The sequence below is a fragment of the Leucopleurus acutus genome (assembly GCF_964270905.1).
Source record: "Leucopleurus acutus genome assembly, chromosome: 4".
NCBI lineage: Eukaryota > Metazoa > Chordata > Mammalia > Artiodactyla > Delphinidae > Leucopleurus > Leucopleurus acutus.
The window spans coordinates 130,356,493-130,382,207 of record NC_139146.1 but is presented as its reverse complement, the minus strand read 5'-3'; the positions used below and the strand labels follow the sequence as shown (position 1 = coordinate 130,382,207).

The 25,715-nt window shown below is 40.1% G+C and overlaps 1 protein-coding gene across 4 annotated transcripts in view; it reads right to left on the bottom strand.

The window, feature by feature from the left end:
• Positions 1-25,715, bottom strand: part of NR3C2 (nuclear receptor subfamily 3 group C member 2) — a 378,103-nt gene that overhangs the window by 72,492 nt on the left and 279,896 nt on the right. For all 4 annotated transcript variants that reach the window (XM_082838759.1, XM_082838760.1, XM_082838758.1 and 1 more), the window contains exons 5-6: positions 2,649-2,987; positions 728-872 (exon numbers count right to left, since the gene is read on the bottom strand). In XM_082838759.1, coding sequence (XP_082694885.1) covers positions 728-872; positions 2,649-2,987 — 484 coding nt within the window. The remainder of the gene's footprint in view (positions 1-727; positions 873-2,648; positions 2,988-25,715) is intronic.

Here is a 25,715-nt window from a genome sequence, read left to right as displayed (position 1 = left end):
GCTGTGGTTACTATCATCATTCAAATGTTCCTTTTTAATTTATCTGTTTCTTGACCCAACAATTACAAAGAAGCATGGCTGGATATAAACACGCATGAAATGTGCTAATGTAGAATGCAAACAATATTAAAATGTAAACTTCACATAGGGAGGAATTCACGGCCAAAGAAAAATCCAGTACTATTCTTTCAATCTTTTTAAAATGCATCATAAACCTAAAAATGTTTCACTACAGAATAACAGTTTGGCTTCTCTTATGATCACAAAGAAGGGTAATTATGATTGTCATGAAAACACACTGAGCAGATGTATACTATTAACAAAAGAATCATTATATGACTGTGCTCAAAAACTGGCACGTTATACATTCACATTTCCTAGAAATCAGACAGTCTTCCCAACTGGAGTAGATACCAGAAGAGATTGTTTTCTATTAATTGTGGCTTGTACCAATCAAGTTTTGGGAGCCAACTGGATCATCATTCTTTGGGACAGTTCCCACATACCATCATGTGAGATCTATATACACTGATCTATATATACTCAGACACGTGCATTATAATTTTGTAAAAAAGTCATTTTTAAGTTCTCAAATGATAGCTTTTAAACTCTTAAAAAACGTTATCAGTGGATTCTTTCACAAAGGTACATCTGTTTAGAAATCATAAAAGAGCGTAGCGAATAACTCTTCGGTTTATGTTATGAAGGCTAATTAATAGGTACTTACTCATTAAAGACTAGGTCTGGTGCAAAATAGAGAAATTGGCTGTTCGTATGTTTGTACGATCTCCAGCTCAAGGCAAATGATGACAGACACATCCAAGAATACTGGATGAGGGTAATTTGGTCCTCGAGAGGCAGGTTTTTAAATCCTGAAGAAGAGAACAATTCATCACAAAAATACACTTAGCATTTAAGAACATTCCAGGAAGAAGCTTCGTAAGTCAACCCCAAACTGCCCCCTTACTCTCATTGACTCAAATCAATTCCACAGTTATTTACAGAGCACCTATCGTGGACCTGGTCCTGTTCAACATTTCATGTTAAATTCACCTTAAATTGTCAATGAGGGTAAACTGCCAAGGCAAAAAAAAAACTAAGACGTTCTGGGAGTTTCATTGTGGACAGTGGTCTACAACCCTTAGTTAGACTGAAAGAATTTGTGTTCACCTGTACCACTTGCTTCATCCTACTCACAGTGAATAACTTCAAAATAAAAGATAACTTAATGACATCAACTCTTGCATATCTGCAATACTGGTGGAAGATTTTACTTTACATGAGTTTGCAGTGATTGAAAAAGTCTTATTCCTAGTTTCCCCTAGGCTGGGATAATGCCAGACTTCAACAGACTTCTGAGGCAGAATAAGCATCCTTGATGCTGTCCTGCCTTACCCACAGTCTTCCTTTCTGGGCCTCAGGCCCTTCTTTTGTTTCTTTTCTCACCCTCTGTACTCCCAGGGGCACCAGGGTATTCTTCTGTTTGTATATAGTTTCACCTGGGCAAGCTCCCCTTCAAAGAGTCAGTCATCAGAGCTTTCCCCAGACTTTTGTCTTACGGCTGCTGGTTGACAACAGGGCATCTAAGAAACTGCTTTGGATTAATGAACTGGGACAATGTGATCACAATTCTGAGCAATGTTTCTGTAGATTAATAGGAGCCTTATTAATAAAATCCTACAGCATAAAACAGACTAAAGTAGGAATTTCCAGGACAAATTAAAGGGTTATGGAGGTAAGGTATTTTCAGAAAGACTCTTTCAGAGGCCCCTACAGCCTACCTGAGAGGTCTTTTTTTTTAAATTAATTTTTATTGGAGTATCGTTGATTTATAATGTTGTGTTGGTTTCTGCTGTACAGCAAAGTGAATCAGTTATACATATACATATATCCACTCTTTTTTTTTTTTTATTTTATTTTTTTTCTTCGGTACGCAGGCCTCTCACTGCTGTGGCCTCTCCCGTTGCGGAGCACAGGCTCCGGACGCGCAGGCTCAGCGGCCATGGCTCACGGGCCCAGCCGCTCCACGGCATGTGGGATCTTCCCGGACCGGGGCACGAACCCGTGTCCCCTGCATCGGCAGGCGGACTCTCAACCACTGCGCCACCAGGGAGGCCCTCCACTCTTTTTTAGATTCTTTTCCCATATAGGCCATTACAGAGTATTGAGTAGAGTTCCCTGTGCTATACAGCAGGTCCTTATTAGTTATGTATTTTATATACAGTAGTGTATATATGTCTTGATTTACCTGGTCTAGGGCTTAGAGTAGCCCTGGCTACAAGCTGCTAATAATGGGCTCAATTCTTGCTTTGGCAACTAGAATGTGTTTTGCCTTATTAATATTACTGGAATGAAATTTACCATTTCAATCCTCAACATAAGAAATGGGTATGTTCTATTAACAGAACAATAGAACAATGTTCTATTGTTCTATTAACAATAGAACCCTTAACTCTAACTTCTCAAGAGAAGTGAGCATATTCACCAGATTTTTCTTCTACACACTTGATTCATTTGACAACGAGTAAAAAACTGGCTGTCGGGATCGAACAGAAAGCAAACTCAATCGCACTGTTGCATACGGTACGCTCTGTTGCCCTGACGTGCCTAGTTCAGGACGCAGACCCTGAAACGCGAGGCCATCCTACCTGGAATTACCTTCGCCCACTTCACGACTTGGATCATCTGTTTGCCTGCTAAGCGGTTTAGGGTGGAGAGCAGATTTTCGGCTGTATCTGGTTTGGAGTTGTCATAGCCTGCATACACAATCTCGGGTTCGATGGTTTCAAGGACCATGGAAGGGGAAGGTGTGAGCGCTCGGGAAATTGTGGAGAGTTGAGGAACCAGCGCTGAGTTGACGGACGGCTCTTGCGCAGGAGCGATGTACGTAGTTCCTTCCTCTGGGCTCTGTGGGGGGGGAGGTGGAGGCTGCTGTGACTGTTCCTCGTGAATCCCTTTTAACTTCCCCAACTTCTTGGACTTTCGAGCTGTAAAAAAAAAAAAATTATAAACAGGGCAAATTAAGATTATGTTTGGCATGATAAATACCATCTAAAGCACAACACTTTTGTATGTTATATACAAATGTTAAGAGTAAATCTTAAGAGTTTGCGTTACAAGAAGAAAACTTCTATTTCTTTCATTTTGTATCCATATGAGATGCCGAACGTTCACTAATCTGATTGGGATAATCATTTCATATCGTATGTAAGTCAAATCATTATGCTGTACACTTTAATACAGTGCTGTAGGTCAATTATTATCTCAGGAAAACTGGGATTAAATAAATAAATCAGTAAGTGGCACCACACAAAAAGAAGGAATTAAAAAAAGATTATGTTTGGCATACCTTACATGAGGTAAATTGCAAGCAAATATTGACTTATATTGATTAAAGCGTACTTTTCCTCTAAGGATGTCTTGTTATACTAGTAGGAACAGCTCCTTTTCAATATTTTTCTGATGCAACACCCTGTCCTAAATGCTTTTTATAAATTAACCACTTTAACAATTTTATGACTAGGTACTACTACGATTCTCATTCTATAAAGAGGAAGCAGACCAGAAGGGTCAAGAAATCTGTCCAAGACTACACAGCTAGTATATGTAAAATAGAGTTAAGAGCTCAGAGGAAGGATAAATTATTTCAGATGCTAATAAGTTACATATGCCTCAACTAAATCTTATGTAAGCCAATAATTCCCACCTATTACCCACCGAAGAATTGGCAACAAGGGCTAGACTCGCCCGATTGAGCTTATTATCTTAGTGCTGTCTCTGTTCCCACTAATTAGCTTTCTCTGGCCCTTCACTTATTCCTCTTTGGTGCTTCTCTACCGCTTACTCTTCCTGCTGTGGTCCATGTGCAACCACTTGCTTACTCAGAGTAGTTATTTTGTGCAGATGCTGTTAGACCCACCGATGTCCCCGGCTATACTGTGAACTGCTGAGGCATAAAGATTGGGTGCCCCTCTTCTTTTACAGCCCGCATGGCGCACCCTGGTAAATGCTATGCCTACACAAAGTGACTTACCGATTTCCACTGAATGAATGCGAGCTAATCAACCCCAGAGAAAGGCAACAGAAGGGAAGAAATGAAATATCTGGATGATTCCAAATTGGGGCACTAACCAGTAAACGCACAGGAATTAATGCTATTAAAAAATTCAGGTGTGAGTTATACCATTACACAATCCTTAAAAATCTCTCCTACTCTATATTTTTACTATAAATAAACATTTCACATGTCATATAGCCTATAACTAAAAGATATCACAATACGGTGCAAGAATACCACTTTAGAATTTTAGTAGAATGTATTACAAGTGACCATATTCTGATTTACCCAGAACAGTCCTGGTTTATGCTTGTTTCCCAGCATGCTTATTAGTGAGTGCCCTGTTTACTCCTAAAAGTACATTTTGGACAATAAATAGTGTGTTCATCATAAAACCAAAGAATCAGTATTAACTTTAATAGCAACTGCTTTTAAACAAATTTTATTGAAGTAGAGTTGATTTACAATGTTGTATTAATTTCTGCTGTACAGCAGTGACTCAGTTATACATATATATATTTTTTTCATATTCTTTTCCATTATGGTTTATCACAGGATATTGCATATAGTTCCCTATGCTAAACAGTAGGACCTTGTTGTTTATCCATCCTATATATAATAGTCTGCATCTGCTAATCCCAAACTCCCAATCCTTCCCTCCCCTATCCCCCCTCCCCGTAGGCAACCACATGTCTGTTCTCTATGTCTGTGAGTCTGCTTCTGTTTCATAGACAGGTTCATTTGTGTCGCATTTTGGATTCTACATATAAGTGATATCATATGGTATTTGTCTTTCTCTTTCTGACTTACTTTGTTTAGTATGATAACCTCTAGGTCCATCCATGTTGCTGCAAATGGCATTATTTCATTTGTTTTTATAGCTGAGTAATATTCCATTGTATATACGTACCACATCTTTATCTATTCATCTATCGATGGACATTTAGGTTGTTTCTATGTCTTGGCTACTGTAAATAGTGTAACAGCAACTGCTTTTCATTCACATCTCTCTTGAGGGTTCTTACAATAGATACGGGGAAAGAAAGACTGGGGAGGTGGAAGGGAGAATTGGGAGGTAGATGTGAGGACTGGGGAATGGATGGCAGGTGGGTGGGGTTAATGGGGAGATGGATAGATAATGGGGAAGATGGGTGAATGAACGAATAAATGGATAAAGGATAGAGAAAGCTCAGATGTGCCAAACTGAGCTTAGAGCTATGGTAATAATTTACTTTGCAATTGTAAGGTTTTCCATTCTATTGAGGAATTTATTTTAAAATTCTTGAAGTACCAGACACCTTCAACTTAGCTCTAACATGTGTGAGAAACTTACAGGATACAAATTGAACACAGAGTAGGGCTATGCCACACCGATTAATTTGATTTTCAAAATAACCATTCATGCTTGTAAGTATGGCCATTAATATTACATTTACCACTTGCATCACAGAAACACTGATTCAGATAAAAGACAAGCCCCTATCCAACAACAGACATACCTGCCACACATTCATAAAATACTGGAATTGGGCTTAAGAGATGAACAAGATATAATTCCTATCTTTAAGAAGTTTGAAATTAGCAAAACAATTTAAAATTTTCAATTATTTCAGATCATTTCATTTCTCATGGACTGTCTCCTTCAATGAAAGAGGCAGAAAAACCTGAGTTTTAGAACTGTCTGAATGAAAAGCAGATGTATCCTATTCATGTAGTAGGCTAATGGGTGGCTGACAAAGTACTGCTCAGCAGTGCTGAGCCTACAGAAGGGGACCAAGATGCTTCTGATGAATGAATGAGTGAACGAACCAAAGAAAAAAATAATCACTAAATGCCTCAAAACCTAGGCAAAACAGAGAAGGAGAAGAAAAGAATCAAACATGCAGATAATCCCCAATGCTGGTCAATGGACGACTGTATCTATAAGAGTTTGAGAAGATCCTCGATAGCACAGATTAGTCATTTGGGGAATCAGATACTTGGGACTAACTGCCTCTGTGTCACATAAACTTGTCTCTAAGCCTCAACTGATTCATCCGAAAAATGAGAATGACAGTGTTTCCCTCTCCTATCTCACAGAGGACTCAACAGGTAAGAAAACTAAAAACAATGTTGAAAATTATTATTAAGATCTGAAATAGTGCTTCAATGCTACTTCCATTCTTTCACATAATTTTGCAGATATTAAAACTATTCCCGTTCATTAAAATGTCCTTATCCTTTACAAGACTACATCTGATGATAACCATCATTTGATTGATGAGAAATAGACAAGGGTGATATTCTCAAATTTTATTAAAAATGATATCTGCTTGCAAGTTAATTATAAAATTCATACTTGTTTTAGGCCTTTGGTCTGTAATGCTGTGTCTATTCTCATGGCTGATTTAAGGCCAGTGCTATGAAATATCATGAAGAAGAATGCTTAATATTTTCTCTAGCACTGATACACAAGGCTGTGGCCTGTAGCACAACTGATTGAGCAGATTATCAATATTATGTTTAGCATTTCAGTTACATTTAATTTTATGTTGTAATTTTATGAATATATGAGGGACACTGGAATTGAGTATTTATTTATAGTTCCTTAAATAGTTCAAGAAAATAAATATTTTCAGTGTGCAGATTCTTCAGCCAAGTGTATTCATCCTGCATCTTCTTCTAAAAGAGTACAGTTACATAACAATCATATTACCCAAAGCAGCCCTTCTAAAATGCTTGAAAATTTTATACTCTTTCTAACACACGCCGCCTTCTAAAATTAAAGCCCCTGAAAGTTGCCAATGTCTGATGTGCTCCTATAACATCACTTTCCATGACCCTTATGGGTACTCAATAAATGTTTGCTGACACTTCATTTTCAAACTGTAATACATTTTAACAAACTATTACATATGTAAATGTAAATTATTAATAAATTAAATTAAAAGTAAATTATTAATTTACTTCTGTGTAGGAAATGTAGGCAAGTTTGACATTTTAGGATAAAATTTCTGAATTGTTATTATGCCTTTTCAAAATTTCTACTGTGTAATGATCCACCTGCAGTTATTACTCTGAAAATGCCACAACTAAAATAATAAGCAGCTCAACTTATGGAGCACTCACGTGCCAAGCACAGTTCAAAACAATTTCTAGTGGTCTTAAGCCTTCCGATGCTCACCATGGCCCTACGATTAGGCAATGTTACTTCCATTTTACAGATGCACAGAGACAGGAAGTACTTCTTCAAGGTTGCAGGGCTGGTAAACACCAGGGCTAGTTTTTGACCTGGGCCATGGCTCAGAGCCCACCCTCTTAACCTCTGTGCTATGCAGTGTCTCTTTTAATCCTTTTCTCTTTATCTAATTTGTTTTTTAATACTTTAAGATTAGCACCAGCTTCAAATCCAAGTGTATAATTAAGATGTGTGCTAATTACACAGGAAAATCTCTGGTCAAAGATACTTAATGAACATGTTTCCATTACCCAAAGCATCCGTGAACGTAAATGAGGGGTCTTATCACTACCTACCACCTTACTAAATCAACATGGAGTTAATGGCCTTTGGGCTTGGGAACACATGTTCCCTTGTGACCCAGACACAATTCATTTCTCACCTGCCAGCCACAGTTGCAGGGTGTGTGTGTGTGTGTGTGTGGTGTGTATTAATATGACTGTGAATGTCTCCCAGTCCCACGTGAGCCTAGAAGAATTTCACTTGTTCTACCTGGATGTTATAGTAATAGTATATGCTTAGCAGCTGCCCCCAGGTGCCAAGTCCTAATTACTAGCAGCCTCTTAGCAGCCACTTTCTCCTGGCACTGCCGGGGGAAAGAACGCTATAGATTCCCCATGAATTGTTCCCCCAGGAGTTGTGCAATGGGAAGGACCTGCTTCCTATCCAGAATTATAAGCTGGACAGCAAGCAGGAAGCGTCTGGTGGGACCCTGTAAAAATTGTGGAAAATTCCCAATGGGGTCTCAAGATTCAAAAAGGCCCTGAAACACGGCCCATGTTTGCTCTGTCTCCTGAGGCCGACCTGGTCTGCTACATACCCTTTGGACAAACTGCCAGTGCGGTAGAATGACGGCCGGCTGGGAATGACAGACACCGCTTCTGCATCCCCCAGTAAAATGATGAGATGCACGGGATTCTCCTGCTACTTTCATCACTATCTTTCTCAAGTGTGTTCAAATGACAGATTCTTTAGACTTGGAGATGGGTCATTGGGACAACGTCTTTTTTTTTTTTCCATCTGGAGTAGAATAAAAGACTGATGGGGGGCTTCCCTCGTGGTGCAGTGGTTGAGAGTCTGCCTGCCAATGCAGGGGATGTGGGTTCGTGCCCCGGTCCGGGAAGATCCCACATGCCGCGGAGCGGCTGGGCCCGTGAGCCGTGGCCGCTGAGCCTGCGCGTCCGGAGCCCGTGCTCCGCAACGGGAGAGGCCGCAACAGTGAGAGACCCGCGTACCGCAAAAAAATAAATAAATAAATAAACCTTTAATTTAAAAGACTGATGGGGAGCTTTTTCAACCATAACATTTCACTGGAAAGATGTAAAGTGAGAATTCTGTCATTTTAGAAATGCTCAGTGTCATGTCTTGAAATTTTAGGTCTTGGCAGTAAATATTAGAGAGGATATATTGAGGTTATACGAAAACATGTATTTTTCTGTTCCAGGCCAAATATAATTACTGGTTTAAACCCACAGGACAGGGCTTCCCTGCTGGCGCAGTGGTTGAGAGTCCGCCTGCCGATGCAGGGGATGTGGGTTTGTGCCCCGGTCCGGGAGGATCCCACGTGCCGCGGAGCGGCTGGGCCCGTGGGCCATGGCCGCTGAGCCTGCGCGTCCGGAGTCTGTGCTCCACCACGGGAGAGGCCACAACAGTGAGAGAGGCCCGCGTACCACAAAAAACCAAAAACAAAAAAACCCCCACAGGACAATAAGAGCATCCACCCCATTCTCTTTCTTTCATAGACCATTTCTCTTGCCACTCTCCTCCTAATCATGCTTTCCTATTTTCCTCATTCCCTTTATCTGCACGACTGTTCCCCTTCTCCTGCCAGGGGAGGAACACACCGAGAGTTAGCGGAACAACCAAGTATTTCTGTGTCATGAGATCAAAGGAAGGAATACCACCTTCCTACAGATTTAACTGGTTTTGCAGCAAAACCTCTCTCATTTTTACTAATAGGAAAAAGAACATCTACGGTTCTCAAAGCCATACACACTAATAGAATTGGGGTGAGGGTCAGGGGCACATTGCTTTATGAATAAATAATTAGCCTCTCAATTGATAATAAGTGGCATTCCAATTGTTTAAGAAATCTCCTTGAGTGGTTATAGAACTTGAATACTGGGTGTCTTAAAAAGTATATCTAAACATTCTCACGTTAATATACATAATTTAACAAATGAACAGGCATTATTGATTTTATTAGTATAAAAACCATGCTAAGGCAAACTCAGACCCAACCTTGGACCACTTTAAGACATTCCACACGACAGACACACACACACATATACCCACACACACGCACGTTAACTGTGTGAGGTAATGCACATGTTAATTAGCGCGATTGTGGTAATCATTACATAGGCATATTGATATCACAATACCACACTGTTCACGTTAAATATGTATCATTTTTTGTCAATCATAACCTCAATAAATCTGGGGGGAAACAGACATTCCAGATTAGTGGATCTCCACAGATTACATTTTAATGTGTGTATAGCGATAACCATAGATATCTCTATAGCTATAACAAACATAATTTTGTTGCTATTGTTATAGAATACATTTATCTACTACTTAGCAAGTAACTAATATTCACCCATTGTGTAGAAAGTGCCCTGGTTTTATGAGCAGTGCAATGCTGAATAAGATGATCTGAGTCCAGACAAGAGCTTACAACCTTGTGGAAGTTGGATCAATACATAAGAAAGCAATCAGGGTTATAAAATAGGCTATGACTAGTTTGGGGTCAGTGTTCCGGACTATGTATGTGGTGAGTGAACAATGGCAGGAAGACATTGGTTTATCTTTCTATGAGCACCTCCACTTTCCTGTATCCCTCTGTGTTAATTCCCACTGTGCCCTGGTTTGCTTTTGGTGTGATTCAAATGACACTGAGGGCCCACGTGGAGCGGTCACTTCCCTGTGTGGGCATCCACCCAATGTTAAGCATCACTGACCCCACCACCACCACCCCCGCCCCGAGAGGAGAGTCCCTCAGACCAGAAGCTAAATGTGAACAGAGACTCAAGGGAATCTGAGGGAGATAGAATAGGGGTCTGCTGATTTTGCAGAGACAGTGACAAGGTTCTGGAAGACAATCCCCAGTGACATATTCTGATTCCTTCCCTGCTGGAGACAGGGATTCAGAAAGGGGCAAAGCCAGACGCTGCCTAGGAGATACTTCTTGGGCTAGATGGCTGATTAACATGATTGTTTTTATGGCATTTATATTTTTCTGTAATTAGATTCTTTTTTTCTCCTCTAATACTTAGCAACATTTTCTCCTCCCTTTTTTTCTTTTCCTGTCAGTCAGACTCAGGAACGTCTGTACATAGGAGGATGTGTCAGGGGGAGGGTTCCATCTCTGGCTAGAGTTTTAAAGGTGAGGCAGTATGTCTTCGACGTCTGGCCAGGCTGGGACTGCGTTAAACCAAGTAAGAAACTCAGAAGAAGAGGAAACAATGTCTTGAGAAATGGCCTCTTGGTGACAGCCTCTGGGTAATGGAGAAAGTTTCCAGTGCTTTCTGCTGTTGAAACCTTTGCTGGTTTAAACGAGAGAGAATGCCACTGGACTGAGCGGCAGTGGGCTGAGCCACTGTAATTCCAGAACTCCTTGGACATCACTTCTAAAGAACCGCGGGCAGTGGTGGGGCAAGGGTGGCAGCCAGCACCCCACGGCCAGGTGGGGTGGACAGCGGGTTTACTCCACGGAACACCCCCTACCTGGGCCTTGCCACTGTTGGGCTGATATACACCTCCAGGGAGTATCAGAAGGGAGCAACAAAATGACGAACGCTCCATCCCCAAAGCTTTGGACCAAAAATGTTTATGGGGGAAAAAAAAATAAGTGAAAAAAGACAGGGATTGAGTTATTCTAGAGTAGAAAGTGAGGGATATGAGAAACCAAATAGCAATTTCAAAAACTTGACAAGCCTTTTCCAAATCACAGTGAGCATCTATTTTCTGTTTCTACTGAGGTCAAGATAAGATCTAAAGGGTTTAAAGGGCAGAAGCAGGGATTTAGATGAGACATTAGGAGAAATTCCTGCAAGTTTTCTGGAATGTGTTATGGAGAGAGCCTGGAATGCACGACCGCCAAGAACATGTAACATTCTTTTCTAAAAACTCTAAAGTAATAGGTAGGCAGGTTCCCTGCTTGCCTGAGTGCACTTCTGCCGCGCAGGAGGAGGACGATGAAATGAGTTATCGAGACCCGGTAGCCCTACAAGGGAAGGAAATATGACCTCCAATGTACATTCCAGCCTTCCATGTGTCTGAGTGGAACTTCTCTGGCTCATATTTGTCTCAAAAACAGGAAGAAATCCCTTACACTTGTACGTGTGGTAAGAGATAATTTTAGAAATATTTTTCCAAAATATACTCCAAGGGCAAATACTGTGATCACTGAACGCAGGCTTGGGAGAACATCCACTGCCACGGAAGAAACTCCTAAAGTTCTATATGCTCCCTTTTACCCTATCCCCAGAGTTCACATGCCCCCCCACCCCTTTTTTTTTTTTTTTTTCAGTTTTACCATTTAAGGTACAGAACTCAGGTCTGTACTGAAAATGGGCTCTGTGGTTTCTCCTAATCCTGAGGTTACCTAATTTCTTTTTAAGTGGGGAAAACAGTTCATAGTAAAGGTTATCATTAATTGAGAATCTGTATGTCCAGCATGATAGCATCTTTTAAAAATGTTATCCTGTTAGGTCCTCATAAGTGCCCTGTGGGTAGGTACTATTGTTAGCACCACTGTACACAGGAGTAAAGTGGTTTGTACGGGGTCACAAGGACGGTCTGCAGAGTTAGGAGAAAGTGAGTTTTTGTCAGGGCATAGAAAAAGAGAACAGAGAAACCCCATCACATGTGCAGAGTGCATCAAATCAGGAGGTCAAAGGGGTATGAAAAGGACCCAGAGCCCTAAAGACTTTTCTAGATTATCAGCGAGGTTGCCATTGGATCACCTCTAGTAACAAGATCAGCAGCCTTTTTTAATGGGAGACACAGAAGAACCTGTACCAATACACAGGATGCTTTCTCTCCTAATTCCCTGGGCAGGACAGTCAACCCCTGTGTAGGACAGTCAACCCCTGTGTACTCCGGGGCTGTTGCTGTAGCAGATGAGACAGTCTCTTTGCTTTTGCTGCTTGTTTTGACACCTTAACTCTGATGGCAGGAGAAATCAAAGCAGGCAGAAATCAAACCAGTCTGTACTAAAAAACGGGACTTATTGGGGGAAGAACTTACTCCTTCTGAGTAAAAATCAAGTTCTGGGCTTCCCTGGTGGTGCAGTGGTTGAGAGTCCGCCTGCCGATGCCGGGGACACGGGTTCGTGCCCCGGTCCGGGAAGATCCCACATGCCGCGGAGCGGCTGGGCCCGTGAGCCATGGCCGCTGAGCCTGCGCATCCGGAGCCTGTGCTCCGCAACGGGAGAGGCCACAACAGTGAGAGGCCCGAGTACCACAAAAAAAAAAAAAAAAAAAAAAAAATCAAGTTCTTATGTTCAAGAATATTGAAATGGTTAGTAGAGATGGATTAATCAATGTACGAACCCAAATGTCATCTAAGTATTAGTTCAGCTAAACTTCACGTATGATCTTATTTTATTTCTGCATCACCAATAAAGCAGAATTCTTAGGTAAAGAAAATAAGGTTCCTAAGCTCCACTGCAACTGATAGCTGAGTTCTGAGTCTGAATAAATATATTTTTTAAACCAAATGAGCATTCTTTAGAAAATACAGATAGTATATTTGCTTTTGTAAATTCTTATTCTTTGGGAATAATGATGCTGTGCTCAAGATTGATATCTGTGTAAATGTAAAACAAAACACAAGCAAATAAGCAAAAAGAAGACAGAAAAGCTCCTTCTAGTTTTACAATCTACTTAAAATAAGAAAAAGAGCACTGTGATAGCTATGGCTGTCCAGCAAAAGGTCCTTCTCTCAGTTAAAAAGTTCATTCTTTAATAGCTGCAAGAGCCGCCTTCTTGACATATGTTTGAGCAGAGAACTTATTACATGAAGTACGATCTCACTGGATATGCAAGGTAAATAGTCTCATTAAGAATATTTTATGAAGAAACATGACTGTTCTAACAAGGTCAAGCGGTGAAAAAGGTATGATAAAGAGGCAAAAGGCAGTGACCTGGAAATAGATTATGGCACCCAGCTTAATTTACTGTGTCTTCCCCAGTCCTGGCGTGGTTCTCCATAGGCTCAGGCCAAAAAGAGCTGGTCAGATGCTAGCGCACACGCTGGGCAGAAAACCCAGAAGAATGGTCCCGAGCAGACCTGCTCACACTGGCAAGTCAGCTAAGCAGGATCTACCTTAAGAAATACTATGTATAGAAAACTAAGAGTTTACCCAACAGAGGTATGATGAGGGTATTTACACTGGGTAATGCCATTTTCCTTTACAAAAATTTCAACCGAAGACTTCTTTCATAAGCTCTCAAAGAACATACAAAATGTAATGCATTCCTGTTTGTCTGCACATTATTTTTTACATATGTTTCAATTATCCTGTTCTTTCCTCTTAGCATTTGTTGCTACTTCACTGCAATGGTTTCCTCAGCTTGGTCCCTTTAACTGTAGCCTTACAATTGACATTACAATTTGGAAGTGTCTGAGAATTCTAAAGCAACCAAGGAATTTTCCTAAATTCAATTTCAGAAATTTTTAAATGATTAGCATTTGTGTACATAAGACATAAAAACCATGCAGTGAAATGAAAAAATATACAGATATAGAACAGTTTTATCTCCAGTACCAATTTTCTTCGAATTATTTCATCTCCCTTAGCTCAACATTCTTCCTATAAAATAATTACTTAGAGCCACATTATAATTATTCTTTCAAAAGCTTTTATTTAACAGCATTTTCTATATACAATCACCTTAATTTTAATCAAATTTTAAGTAATGCTTTACTTTATTTAGCTGAAAAGTAAACCAACGAGGTTTTAGTTGAGACTACCAATGTTGAGATTATAACTGAATGATTAAAAATGATTAAAATTGCTTCGGAAGAAAATGAACTGGTGAAGCAGAAAACCAGATGTAAAATAATAATCCCATGAATTGATACAAGGACATTTTTCACAATTTTTCACAACTGGTATAACACAGAAAAGATTCTGTATTTCTAAATACTATCACTCTAGTATTAAGAACATTTTACAAATGCAAGACAAAGCTGGCCAGCAGAATTTGAAAAATATCCTCATGTCAGAAGCTAATGCTAATATAAAAAAGAATGAGTAGAATGAGGACATGTTAATGAGTTAACAGGCTCCCACTTAAGTTGGGGGCAAAAATTAGATAGGCCTGAGGAAAAAGAAAACAAACGTCAATGTTGATAGCTTTTCTGCATTTTCAATAAATATTACTCCACATTTTATTCCACTGACATCATCAGAATGAGTTGAAATTAAGAATTAATAGTAGCCAATGGACTTGAAAAAAAAATGCTTTTCTAGGCTGGGATCGCTTCAGGATTCAGGCTGAACCAAACTAAATGGCCTTTTTTGAATAAGTGATTCTCTTGCATTCGCTTCTCGTGTTTTCATTCCAGCCTCTCTTTGCACACAGGGTTCGTGCTGGAACATCTTGAGGCCCTCTGGTGATGTCTGGTGTTGGCAGGTATAGGTCACTGCTGGAGAGGAGGCCTCTCAGCTGCCTGGTGGCGAGCGGAGCCATGCCAGGGTAGGGCCGACGCCCAGGTCTGACCTCTCAGCTCTGTTGAGAAGACAAACTGCTCTTTTTTCCTTTGGTATTCTGCCACAGTGTAAATTCCAAAGCTTTTGGTGACTCTCTCAAACCTAGCTCAGCACAGCAGGCTGAACAAAAGCATCTTTAAAAGAATATGCTTTCCATTTAGGTTGCAAAGGACTCTTCAAATTTATAGCATTTAGCTGCATTAAAAAAAAAAAAAGTCCAAGGAAGAATTTAAGAAAGTTGTGAATACGACGCTGACTCGTTAAAAAGAAACTTTTAGAAGAAGGAAACACTAAATGTCCTTTTATTTTCAGTGATTCCTTATCATCTGTATTTTTCTTTCACATATGAGACTGAACCACAGACCTGGATGGAAACGAGTTGGCCCTTCTCCATCAAAGCTGGAAGATGAGCTGTCTTCGGGAGAGGATTTAAGTAGTTCAAGAAGGATGGATAACTGGGCCATTTCTGCAAGTTTTTCTTTGGGGTCGCAATTCACATTTAAGTCATTTAAGTCACTATTTTTAAAGTAACGTCACATTTACAATAAAGAGATTAAACAAAAACAGTTATTTATTTCTTCTCACATATGGTTCTCCATTTTCCTATTCAAATTCTGCTTCTGTTCCAAAGATAGGTTTCCCTTCATTTAAAACTAAGTCTGCCCGCATGCTGTGATGTCAGCGCTCCTATACGTAGCTCTGAAGAACGGACACTACCGTTGATGATGGATTTCACTGATGGCTTTGCTAGCGTTAGAAAAGCCTTGTCTGGGGTCACAGGGTGGCCCACGGCTGTCATCCCAGAGCAGATGCCTTGACCAGGAGTCAGTTCTTCACTGCTGACTTGGGTGAAGGCCAATCTCATGCTATGATTTTCAAATGGATGATGTGGTCCTAAGTCACATACCAGGTAAAACACAATTTTTATCCCCCATAATAATTTTTAACTTCCGTAATTGAAGGGGATGACACAAGCCTCTACGCTTCCCTTTAGAGAATTTCTACCCTTTAATGGCATTTTCTTTGGGTCCCCAGTTAGAATCAGAAATTCTCTTTTAGATTCAAATCGTTTCCCTTTATAGATATGACCACAGAGAATAAAGATCAAGAGACCACGCCCAATATAATGAAACACCTTATATTAATTCTCTAACAAAGCCTTCAAGGGAAACACAGAGGATGTTAAGTTTCACCTCCAACCCCAATGAGCTAAGGTAGTTTCCTAGAGGAAACAATTCCAGCCAAGGGTCAACTCAGCCTTAGGCAGATGACAGAGGCAGGTCAGGCATCCTCCAAAAAGCAGCACCCCAAGTACAGTAGTGGAGGGCAGGTAGCCTGCCACTTCTAACCTTGAGAGAGTCTAAAGAGAGATGAACAGGGAGAAGCCAAAAAGAAGGTTTTTTCCTCTTCAGCTTCGTGGAAGAAACACACTCTGGAAATAGAATCCAGAAAGGGTCACTCTGCATCCCTAATCTTAGGGCCCGATTAGTATCTCTGAATCAGGAATGTCAGCATGGGTTTCTTTTTGTGGCTGGAATTACGGGAAATGTACTTGCCCTTGACCCTGACCCATCCTTGGGGAACGGGCGGGGATGCAGAGAAAAGCTGTGATCTTCTCCTGACTCAAAAGACCATCATCAATTCAGCATTCTGAATTCACCCAAATTGTGAACACCCTAACAGAACCTCCTAGAACCGGAAGGGGCATCACAAAACAGCAAGTTTGATCTCATTTTAAACAGAGGGAAATAAAGTTCCAGAGGGTGAACTGGCTTGCTCGAGATTCCAGATGGTAGAGGTGGGAGACTCTCAGCTCCATCATTTCAAGTTCAGTGGCCTGTTTAGCAGTGCCAGCATCAGAGCTTTCGTAGAGGAAGACTTTAAAGAAACATGTGAAAACACATGTACTCAATGCGACAGTTATTCATGTTGATTTTATAGTAGGTTGGAAGGCATTTGATGAAAATTATGAGGGAAAGGCTATGACCCTCTCCCCAGGCCATCTGACAGCCACTTGAATATCTGTTTAGTGTGGCATAAGCACATGCTATCAACATGGAATTCCAGTTTTCTCTCAAAAATAGTTTCTTCAGGATTATCATGAGAAACAACCAAAGTTGGATATCTGCGTAGTCTTATCTGCGTAGACAGTGGTCTTATCTGCGTAGACAGACATTATTTACGTTTTGGTAATGACACACCAGAGAACAGTCCTCGATAAATGACCCAATCATTGCTATGTATCGTCCTAGTTATAAATTTCAAGAAGACATTTGAATACCTGACTATCAAAGTCCTGTGATTTGAATTCAATGCATTACGACACGCAGACTATCAGACATGAATGGAAGCCTCTGAAGGCAGGTACCTACAGGGGCATAAACATGCAGTTTTCCTAAGTAGCAATCAGTATTTGGAGGAATGGCTCTTACGGACCCTACAACTGCCCTCACCATTTTGCTTTCATGGAGCAAGCACACAGCGTAAACTAGTGCCTCCTGGGAGTCGATCTTCTGGAACATTTTGTAGGCATCAGTGTGGTCAAGCAATCACTTACATGGATCGTTTTCAACATTTTCAGCTGTAATAGTCCATGACCTTTTTTTTTGACTAGTTCATATGCTTAAAAAAACAAATGTTTAATCTTTTACTTTCAGGGAACCACTATCAACCAGCGTCTTATGGGGAGGACATATGGTATACGACAAAAAATGGGGAAGAGACTAGAAATTTGGGGAAAAAACTCTAAGATACACTACCCAGCTACTTGGATAGCTCATAAGGACCACATACGATTATATATACTCTCAACTCTCTGTCCATAATACATTTAAATTTACTTATTTCCCAAAGTATAAATAATTACTAAAAGCTATGTCTATATTAAGGGATTAATAAAAGCAACAGGATATAATTGAGATGTTCAGCTAATAAAGGACTGAAAACATGAAGAAAAGCACAGGGCCAGAGATTATGAAAACGAAGATTATCTCACTACTTCTCTAACTGTGGTCCGAGGATGGTCTTCCTTAGAATCACCTGGGAGCTTTTTCAAGATGCAGAATCTTGGGCCATCCCAGATCTGCCTGTCAGCATATCTACAAGTGGGGGCTGGGACTCTTCATTTTTAAAAACTCCCATGTGACTATTTTTCTGCATTTGGAAAATGAGAACTACCAACCTAAAGGTTCTGAATAAGATTATGGAATGAGGGAAAAACAGACAGAACCTGGAAAAAAGGTTCTTTAAAATAAAGATGGGAAGGAAGGATGGGAGGGAGGGAGCGAGGGAGGGATAGACCGGGATAAAAACATGGCCTATACCAGGGTTTCTCAACCTCATCACTATTGATGCATTAGGCCAGATAATTCTTTGTTGTTGGGTTCTGTCCTGTGAAAATGTAGAATATTTAGCAGCAGCCCAGGCCCTCTAATCCCTAGATGCCAGTAGCATCCTCCTACAAGCTGTGACAGCCAAAATACTTTCAGACTTTGCCAAATAACCCCCGCCCCCAGGGAGTAAAATTGCCCCGATTGAAAACCACTGGTCTACATTAAGGAAACTGATAAAAACAAGAACAGTAAGCTAGGAAGATAATTAAATCCCTAGACTACATATCAATAAAAAACAGTCAAACGAGAGCTGAGATGAGAAGCGTGCTAATCCATTATGCTCCACAAGTTAGTTTCCTTGTTAGCAGAAGTCATAAACTGGAAAGTGAGCTAAGGATAATTTCAAAACTTCATTTTCATCTTTCACGACTTGGCATATTTCACACAAAAATTTGTATTTCTGATATCATGAAAAGAAATCTTAAAACCTCGCCATAGCTGTCTGCTTTCCCTCATGGAAACAAGTGGCTGGAGCTGAGATCAGGACATGTCCTTTGGATGGAGCACTGAAGTTTTCCCTTTATGCTTTACAGATAGGTAAATTCCACACAAAATTCCTGATATAGGTCATTGGGGTTGTAAAAGATTAGAGTGTATCCATATAGTTAAGATTTACATTTAGTTTCGTAGAAATCCAAATTTTATGATCACTGCCACACTTTTTAACTACAGATGTAATTTATGGGGCAGATTAGTTCAAGATGGCTGAGTAGAAGGATGTGTGCTCATTCCCTCTTTTGAGAGCACCAGAATCACAACTAACTGCTGAACAATCATTGACAGGAAGACACTGGAACTCATCAAAAAAGATACCCCACACCCAAAGACAAAGGAGAAGCTGCAATGAGACGGTAGGAGGGGCGCAATCACAAATCAAATCCCATAACCGCTGGGTGGGTGACTCACAACTGGAGAACACTTATACCACAGAAGTCCACCCACTGGAGTAAAAATTCTGAGCCCCACGTCAGGCTTCCCAATCTGGGGGTCTGGCAATGTGAGGAGGAATTCCCAGAGAATCAGACTTCTAAGGCTGGTGGGATTTGACTGCAGGACTTTGACAGGGCTGGGGGAAACACAGATTCCACTCTTGGAGGGCACACACAAAGCAGTGTGTGCATCAGGACCCAGGGGGAAGAAGCAGTGATACCACAGGAGACTGAACCAGACCTTCCTGCTAGTGTTGGAGGGTCCCTGCAGAGGCAGGGGATGGCTGTGTCTCACCGCAGGGACAAGGACACTGGCAGCAGAAATTCTGGAAAGTACTCTTTGGCATCAGCCCTCCCAGAGTCCACCACTAGCCCCACCAAAGAGCCTGTAGCCTCCAGTGCTGGGTCGACTCAGGCCACACAACCAGCAGGGAGGGAGCCCAGCCCCACCCATCAGCAGACAAGAGGATTAAAGTTTTGCTGAGCTCTGCCCACCAGAGCAACACCCAGCTCTACCCACCACCAGGCACTCTCATCAGGAAGCTTGCACAAGCCTCTTAGATAGCCTCATCCACCAGGAGGCAGACAGCAGAAGCAAGAACTACAATCCTGCAGCCTGTGGGAGGAAAACCACATTCATAGAAAGATGGACAAAATGAAAAGGCACATGGTTATGTACCAGATCAGGGAACAAGATAAAACCCTAGAAAAGCAATTAAATGAAGTAGAGATAGGCAACCTTCCAGAAAAAGAATTCAGAATAATGATAGTGAACATGATCCAGGACCTTGGAAAAAGAATGGAGGCAAAGATCAAGAAGATGCAAGAAATGTTTAACAAAGAACTAGAAGAATTAAAGAACAAACAAACAGAGATGAACAATATAATAACTGAAATGAAAAATACACTAGAAGGAATCAATAGCAGAATAACTGAGGCAGAAGAACGGATAAGTGACCTGGAAGACAGAATGGTGGAATTCACTCCTGTGGAACAGAATAAAGAAAAAATAATGAAAAGAAATGAAGACAGCCCAAGAGACCTGAGGGACAACATTAAACTCACCAACATTCGTATTACATGGATCCCAGTAGGAGAAGAGAGAAAGAAAGGACCTGACAAAATATCTGAAGAGATTATAGTTGAAAACTTCCCTAACATGGGAAAGGAAATAGCCACCCAAGTCCAGGAAGCGCAGAGAGTCCCAGGCAGGATAAACCCAAGGAGAAACACGCCAAGGCACATAGTAAGCAAACTGACAAAAATTAAAGACAAAGAAAAATTATTAAAAGCAACAAGGGAAAAACAACAAATAACATACAAGGGAACTCCCATAAGGTTAACAGCTGATTTCTTAACAGAAACTCTACAAGCCAGAAGGCAGTGGTATGATATATTTAAAGTGATGAAAGGGAAGGACCTACAACCAGGATTACTCTATGCAGCAAGGATCTCATTCAAATTCGATGGAGAAATCAAAAGCTTTACAGACAAGAAAAGCTAAGAGAATTCAGCACCACCAAACCAGCTCTACAACAAATGCTAAAGGAACTTCTATAAGTGGGAAACACAAGAAAAGAAAAGGACCTACAAAAACAAACTCAAAACAATTAAGTAAATGGTAATAGGAACATACCTACTGATAATTACCTTAAATGTGAATGGATTAAATGCTCCAACCAAAAGACACAGGCTCGCTGAATGGATACAAAAACAAGACCCATAAATATGCTGTCTACAAGAGACCCACGTTGGACCTAGGGACACATACAGACTGAAAGTGAGAGGATGGAAAAAGATATTCCATGCAAATGGAAATCAAAAGAAAGCTGGAGTAGCAATACTCATACCAGATAAAATAGACTTTAAAATAAAGAATGTTACAAAAGACAAGGAAGGACACTACATAATGATCAAGGGATCAATCCAAGAAGAAGATATAACAATTATAAATATATACGCACCCAACATAGAAGCACCTCAATACATAAGGCAACTGCTAACAGCTATAAAAGAGGAAATCGACAGTAACACAATAATAGTGGGGGACTTTAACACCTCACTTACACCAATGGACAGCTCATCCTGACAGAAAATTAATAAGGAAACACAAGCTTTAAATGACACAATAGAGCAGATAGATTAAATTGATGTTTATAGGACACTCCACCTGAAAACAACAGATTACACTTTCTTCTCAAGTAATATTCTCCAGAACAGATAACATCTTGGGTCACAAATCAAGGCTTAGGAAATTTAAGAATACTGAAATCATATGAAGCATCTTTTCCGACCACAACGCTATGATTTTAGAAATCAATTAAGGGAAAAAAACATAAAAATCACAAACACATGGAGGCTAAACAATACGTTACTAAATAACCAAGAGATCACTGAAGAAATCAAGAGGAAATCAAAAAATACCTAGAGACAAATGACAACGAAAACATGATCCAAAACCTAGGGAATGCAGCAAAAGCAATTATAAGAGGGAAGTTTATAGCAATACCATGCTACCTGAAGAAACAAGAAAAATTGCAGATAAACCATCTAAACTTACACCTAAAAGAAACTAGAGAAGGAAGAACAAGCAAAACCCAAAGTTAGTAGAAGGAAAGAAATGATAAAAATCAGAGCAGAAATAAATGAAATAGATACAAACAAACCAATAGCAAAGATCAATAAAACTAAAAGCTGGCTCTTTGAGAAGATAAACAAAACTGATAAACCTTTAGCCAGACTCATCAAGAAAAGGAGGGAGAGGACTCAAATCAACAGAATTAGATATGAAAAAGGAGAAGTAACAGTTGACACTGCAGAAATACAAAGGATCATGAGAGATTACTACAAGCAACTCTATGACAATAAAATGGACAACCTGGAAGAAATGGACTAATTCTTAGAAAGGTATAAGGTTCCAAAAATAAACCAGGAAGAAACAGAAAAGATGGACAGACCAATCACAAGTAATGAAATTGAAACTGTGATTAAAAATCTTCCAACAAACAAAAGTCCAGGACCAGATGGCTTCACAGGTGAATTCTATCTAACATTTAGAGAAGAGCTAACACCCATCCTTCTCAAACTCTTCCAAAAAATTGTTCAGGAAGGAACACTCCCAAACTCATTCTATGAGGCCACCTTCATCCTGATACCAAAACCACACGAAGATGCTACAAAAAAAGAAAATTACAGACCAATATCACCAATATTGATGAATATAGATGCAAAAATCCTCAACAAAATACTAGCAAACAGAATCCAACAACACATTAAAAAGATCATATACCATGATCAAGTGGGATTTATCCCAGGGATTCAAGGATTCTTCAATATATGCAAATTAATCAGTGTGAGACACCGTATTGACAAACTGAAGAATAAAAACCATATGATCATCTCAATAGATGCAGAAAAAGCTTTTGACAAAATTCAACACCCATTTATGATAAAAACTCTCCAGAAAGTGGGCACAGAGGCAACCTACCTCAACATAATACAGGCCATATATGACAAACCCAGAGCAAACATCATTCTCAATGGTGAAAAACTGAAAGCATTTCCTCTAAGATCAGGAACAAGACAAGGATGTCCACTCTCGCCAGTATTATGCACATAGTTTTGGAGGTGCTAGCCACAGCAATCAGAGAAGAAAAAGAAATGAAAGGAATACAAATTGGAAAAGAAGTAAAACTGTCACTATTTACAGAGGACATGACACTATACACAGATAATCTTAAAGATGCGACCAGAAAACTACTAGAGCTAATTGATGAATTTGGTAAAGTGGCAGGACCCAAAATTAATGCCCAGAAATCTCTTGCATTCCTATACAATAACAACGAAAGATCAGAAATAGAAATTAAGGAAACAATCCCAGTCACCACTGCAACAAAAAGAATAAAATACCTAGGAATAAACCTACTTAAGGAGGTAAAAGACCTGTACTCAGAAAACTATAAGACACTGATGAAAGAAATCAAAGATGACACAAACAGATGGAGAGATATACCATGTTTTTGGATTGGAAGAATCAATATAATGAAAATGACTAAACTACCCAACGCAATCTACAGATTCAATGCAATCTCTATCATATTACCAATGGCACTTTTTACAGAACTAGAACAAAAAATCTTAAAATTCGTATGGAGACACAAAAGGCCCCAAATAGCTAAAGCAATCTTGAGGGAAAAGAGCGGAGCTGGAGGAATCAGACACCCTATTTCAGACTATACTACAAAGCTACAGTAATCAAGACAATATGGTACTGGCACAAAAACAGAAAAATGGATCAGTGGAACAGGATAGAAAGCCCAGAGATAAACCCATGCAGCTATGGTCAGGTAATCTATGACAAAGGGGACAAGGATATACAATGCAGAAAAGACAGTCTCTTCAATAAGTGGTGCTGGGAAAACTGGACAGCTACATGTAAAAGAATGAAATTAGAACACTCCCTAACACCATACACAAAAATTAACTCAACATGGATAAAAGACCTAAATGTAAGACAATACACTACAAAACTCTTAGAGGAAAACACAGGAAGAATGCTTTTTGACATAAATCACAGCAAGATCTTTTTTGACCCACCTCCCAGGGTAATGGAAATAAGAACAAAAATAAACAAATGGGACCTAATGAAACTTAAAAGCTTTTGCAGCGCAAAGGAAACTATAAACAAGATGAAAAGACGACCCTCAGAATGGAAGAAAATATTTGAAAACGAGTTAACGGACAAAGGATTAATCTCCAAAATATATAAACAGTTCATGCAGCTCAATATTAAAAAAGCAAACAACCCAATCCAAAAATGGGCAGAAGACCTAAATATACATTTGTCCAAAGAAGACATATAGATGGCCAAGAAGCACATGAAAAGCTGCTCAACATCACAAATTATTAGACAAATGCAAATCCAAACTACAATGAGGTATCACCTCACACCAGTTAGAATGGCCATCATCAGAAAATCTAGAAGCAACAAATGCTGGAGAGGGTGTGGAGAAAAGGGAACCCTCTTGCACTGTTGGTAGGAATGTAAATTGATACAGCCACTATGGAGAACAGTATGGAGCTTCCTTAAGAAACTAAAAACAGAATTACCATATGACCCAGCAATCCCAGTACTGGACATATACCCAGAAAAAACCATAATTCGAAAAGACACATGCACCCCAATGTTCACTGTAGCACTATTTACAATAGCCAGGTCATGGAAGCAACCTAAATGCCCATTGACAAATGAATGGATAAAGGAGATGTGGTACATATATACGATGGAATATTACTCAGCCATAAAAAGGAATGAAATCGGGTCATTTGCAGAGATGGGGATGGACCTAGAGACTGTCATACAGAGTGAAGCAAACCAGAAAGAGAAAAACAAATATCGTATATTAATGCATATATGTGGAGTCTGGAGAAATGGTACAGATGAACCAGTTTGCAAGGCAGAAATAGGGACACAGATGCAGAGACCACACCTATGGACACCAAGGGGGGGAAAGTGGGGGGGTGGAGGGCAGGATGAACTGGGAGAGTGGGATTGACAATGTATACACTAATATGTACAAAATAGATAACTAATAAGAACCTGCTGTATAAAAAAATAAAATTAAATTTTTAAAAAAAGTCATGATCATGGAGTCACAGAGCAACATTAAGTTCTGAAACACGCTCATGAAAATAAAAGTGTAATTTACAAGCAACGCAGGCACAGCATGCTAGAGAGGTTCCCGCAGCCTGGTGTAATCACAGCCACGGATTTACAATGCACAAGCCATGGCCAAGTGTCCTACCACACCCAAAGGGTGTGTCCACTGACTGACAAGTATGTTATTACACTCATAAAAGAACATGAGGAACAGCTGACCGATTTCGATATTCTTATATTAAAATTCAAGCTGGGCTTTCTAAAATAGGTTTCCTTACCAACCATCCATTGAGAAGAATATTTGTTCCTGGGATGAAATGCACCCCCCCCCCAAAAATAATCTTCCTTCAGCTGTGTGCCTGGCACTGCTCCCCATGGTCAACTTCTTGCTGACACCACCTGGAGGGAAAAAGGTCCACACCCCCAAGTTTACAGCCTGTTTCTCATCTTCGGAAGTTGCACCTTTTCCCCTATACCAGGAATGGTAGCCTTGCGTCCAGTCAACTTAAGTGCAGAATTAATCATGACTACAATCTAAAGGGATTTCCAAGTATGACCTGCATAGAATGACTTCAATCATGAGTGTAGTTCCACACCATTCAGTTATATAGGCACTCAGCTTTCTCATGAATGAAGGTCTTTTAAATCCTCCCTGGTAGCATTGTCTTTTTTTAGCTGATAGGCTTCTTCATTTCCCAGAAATGTACTGGCACAAGAAATGTACAGCCCCAGAAATGG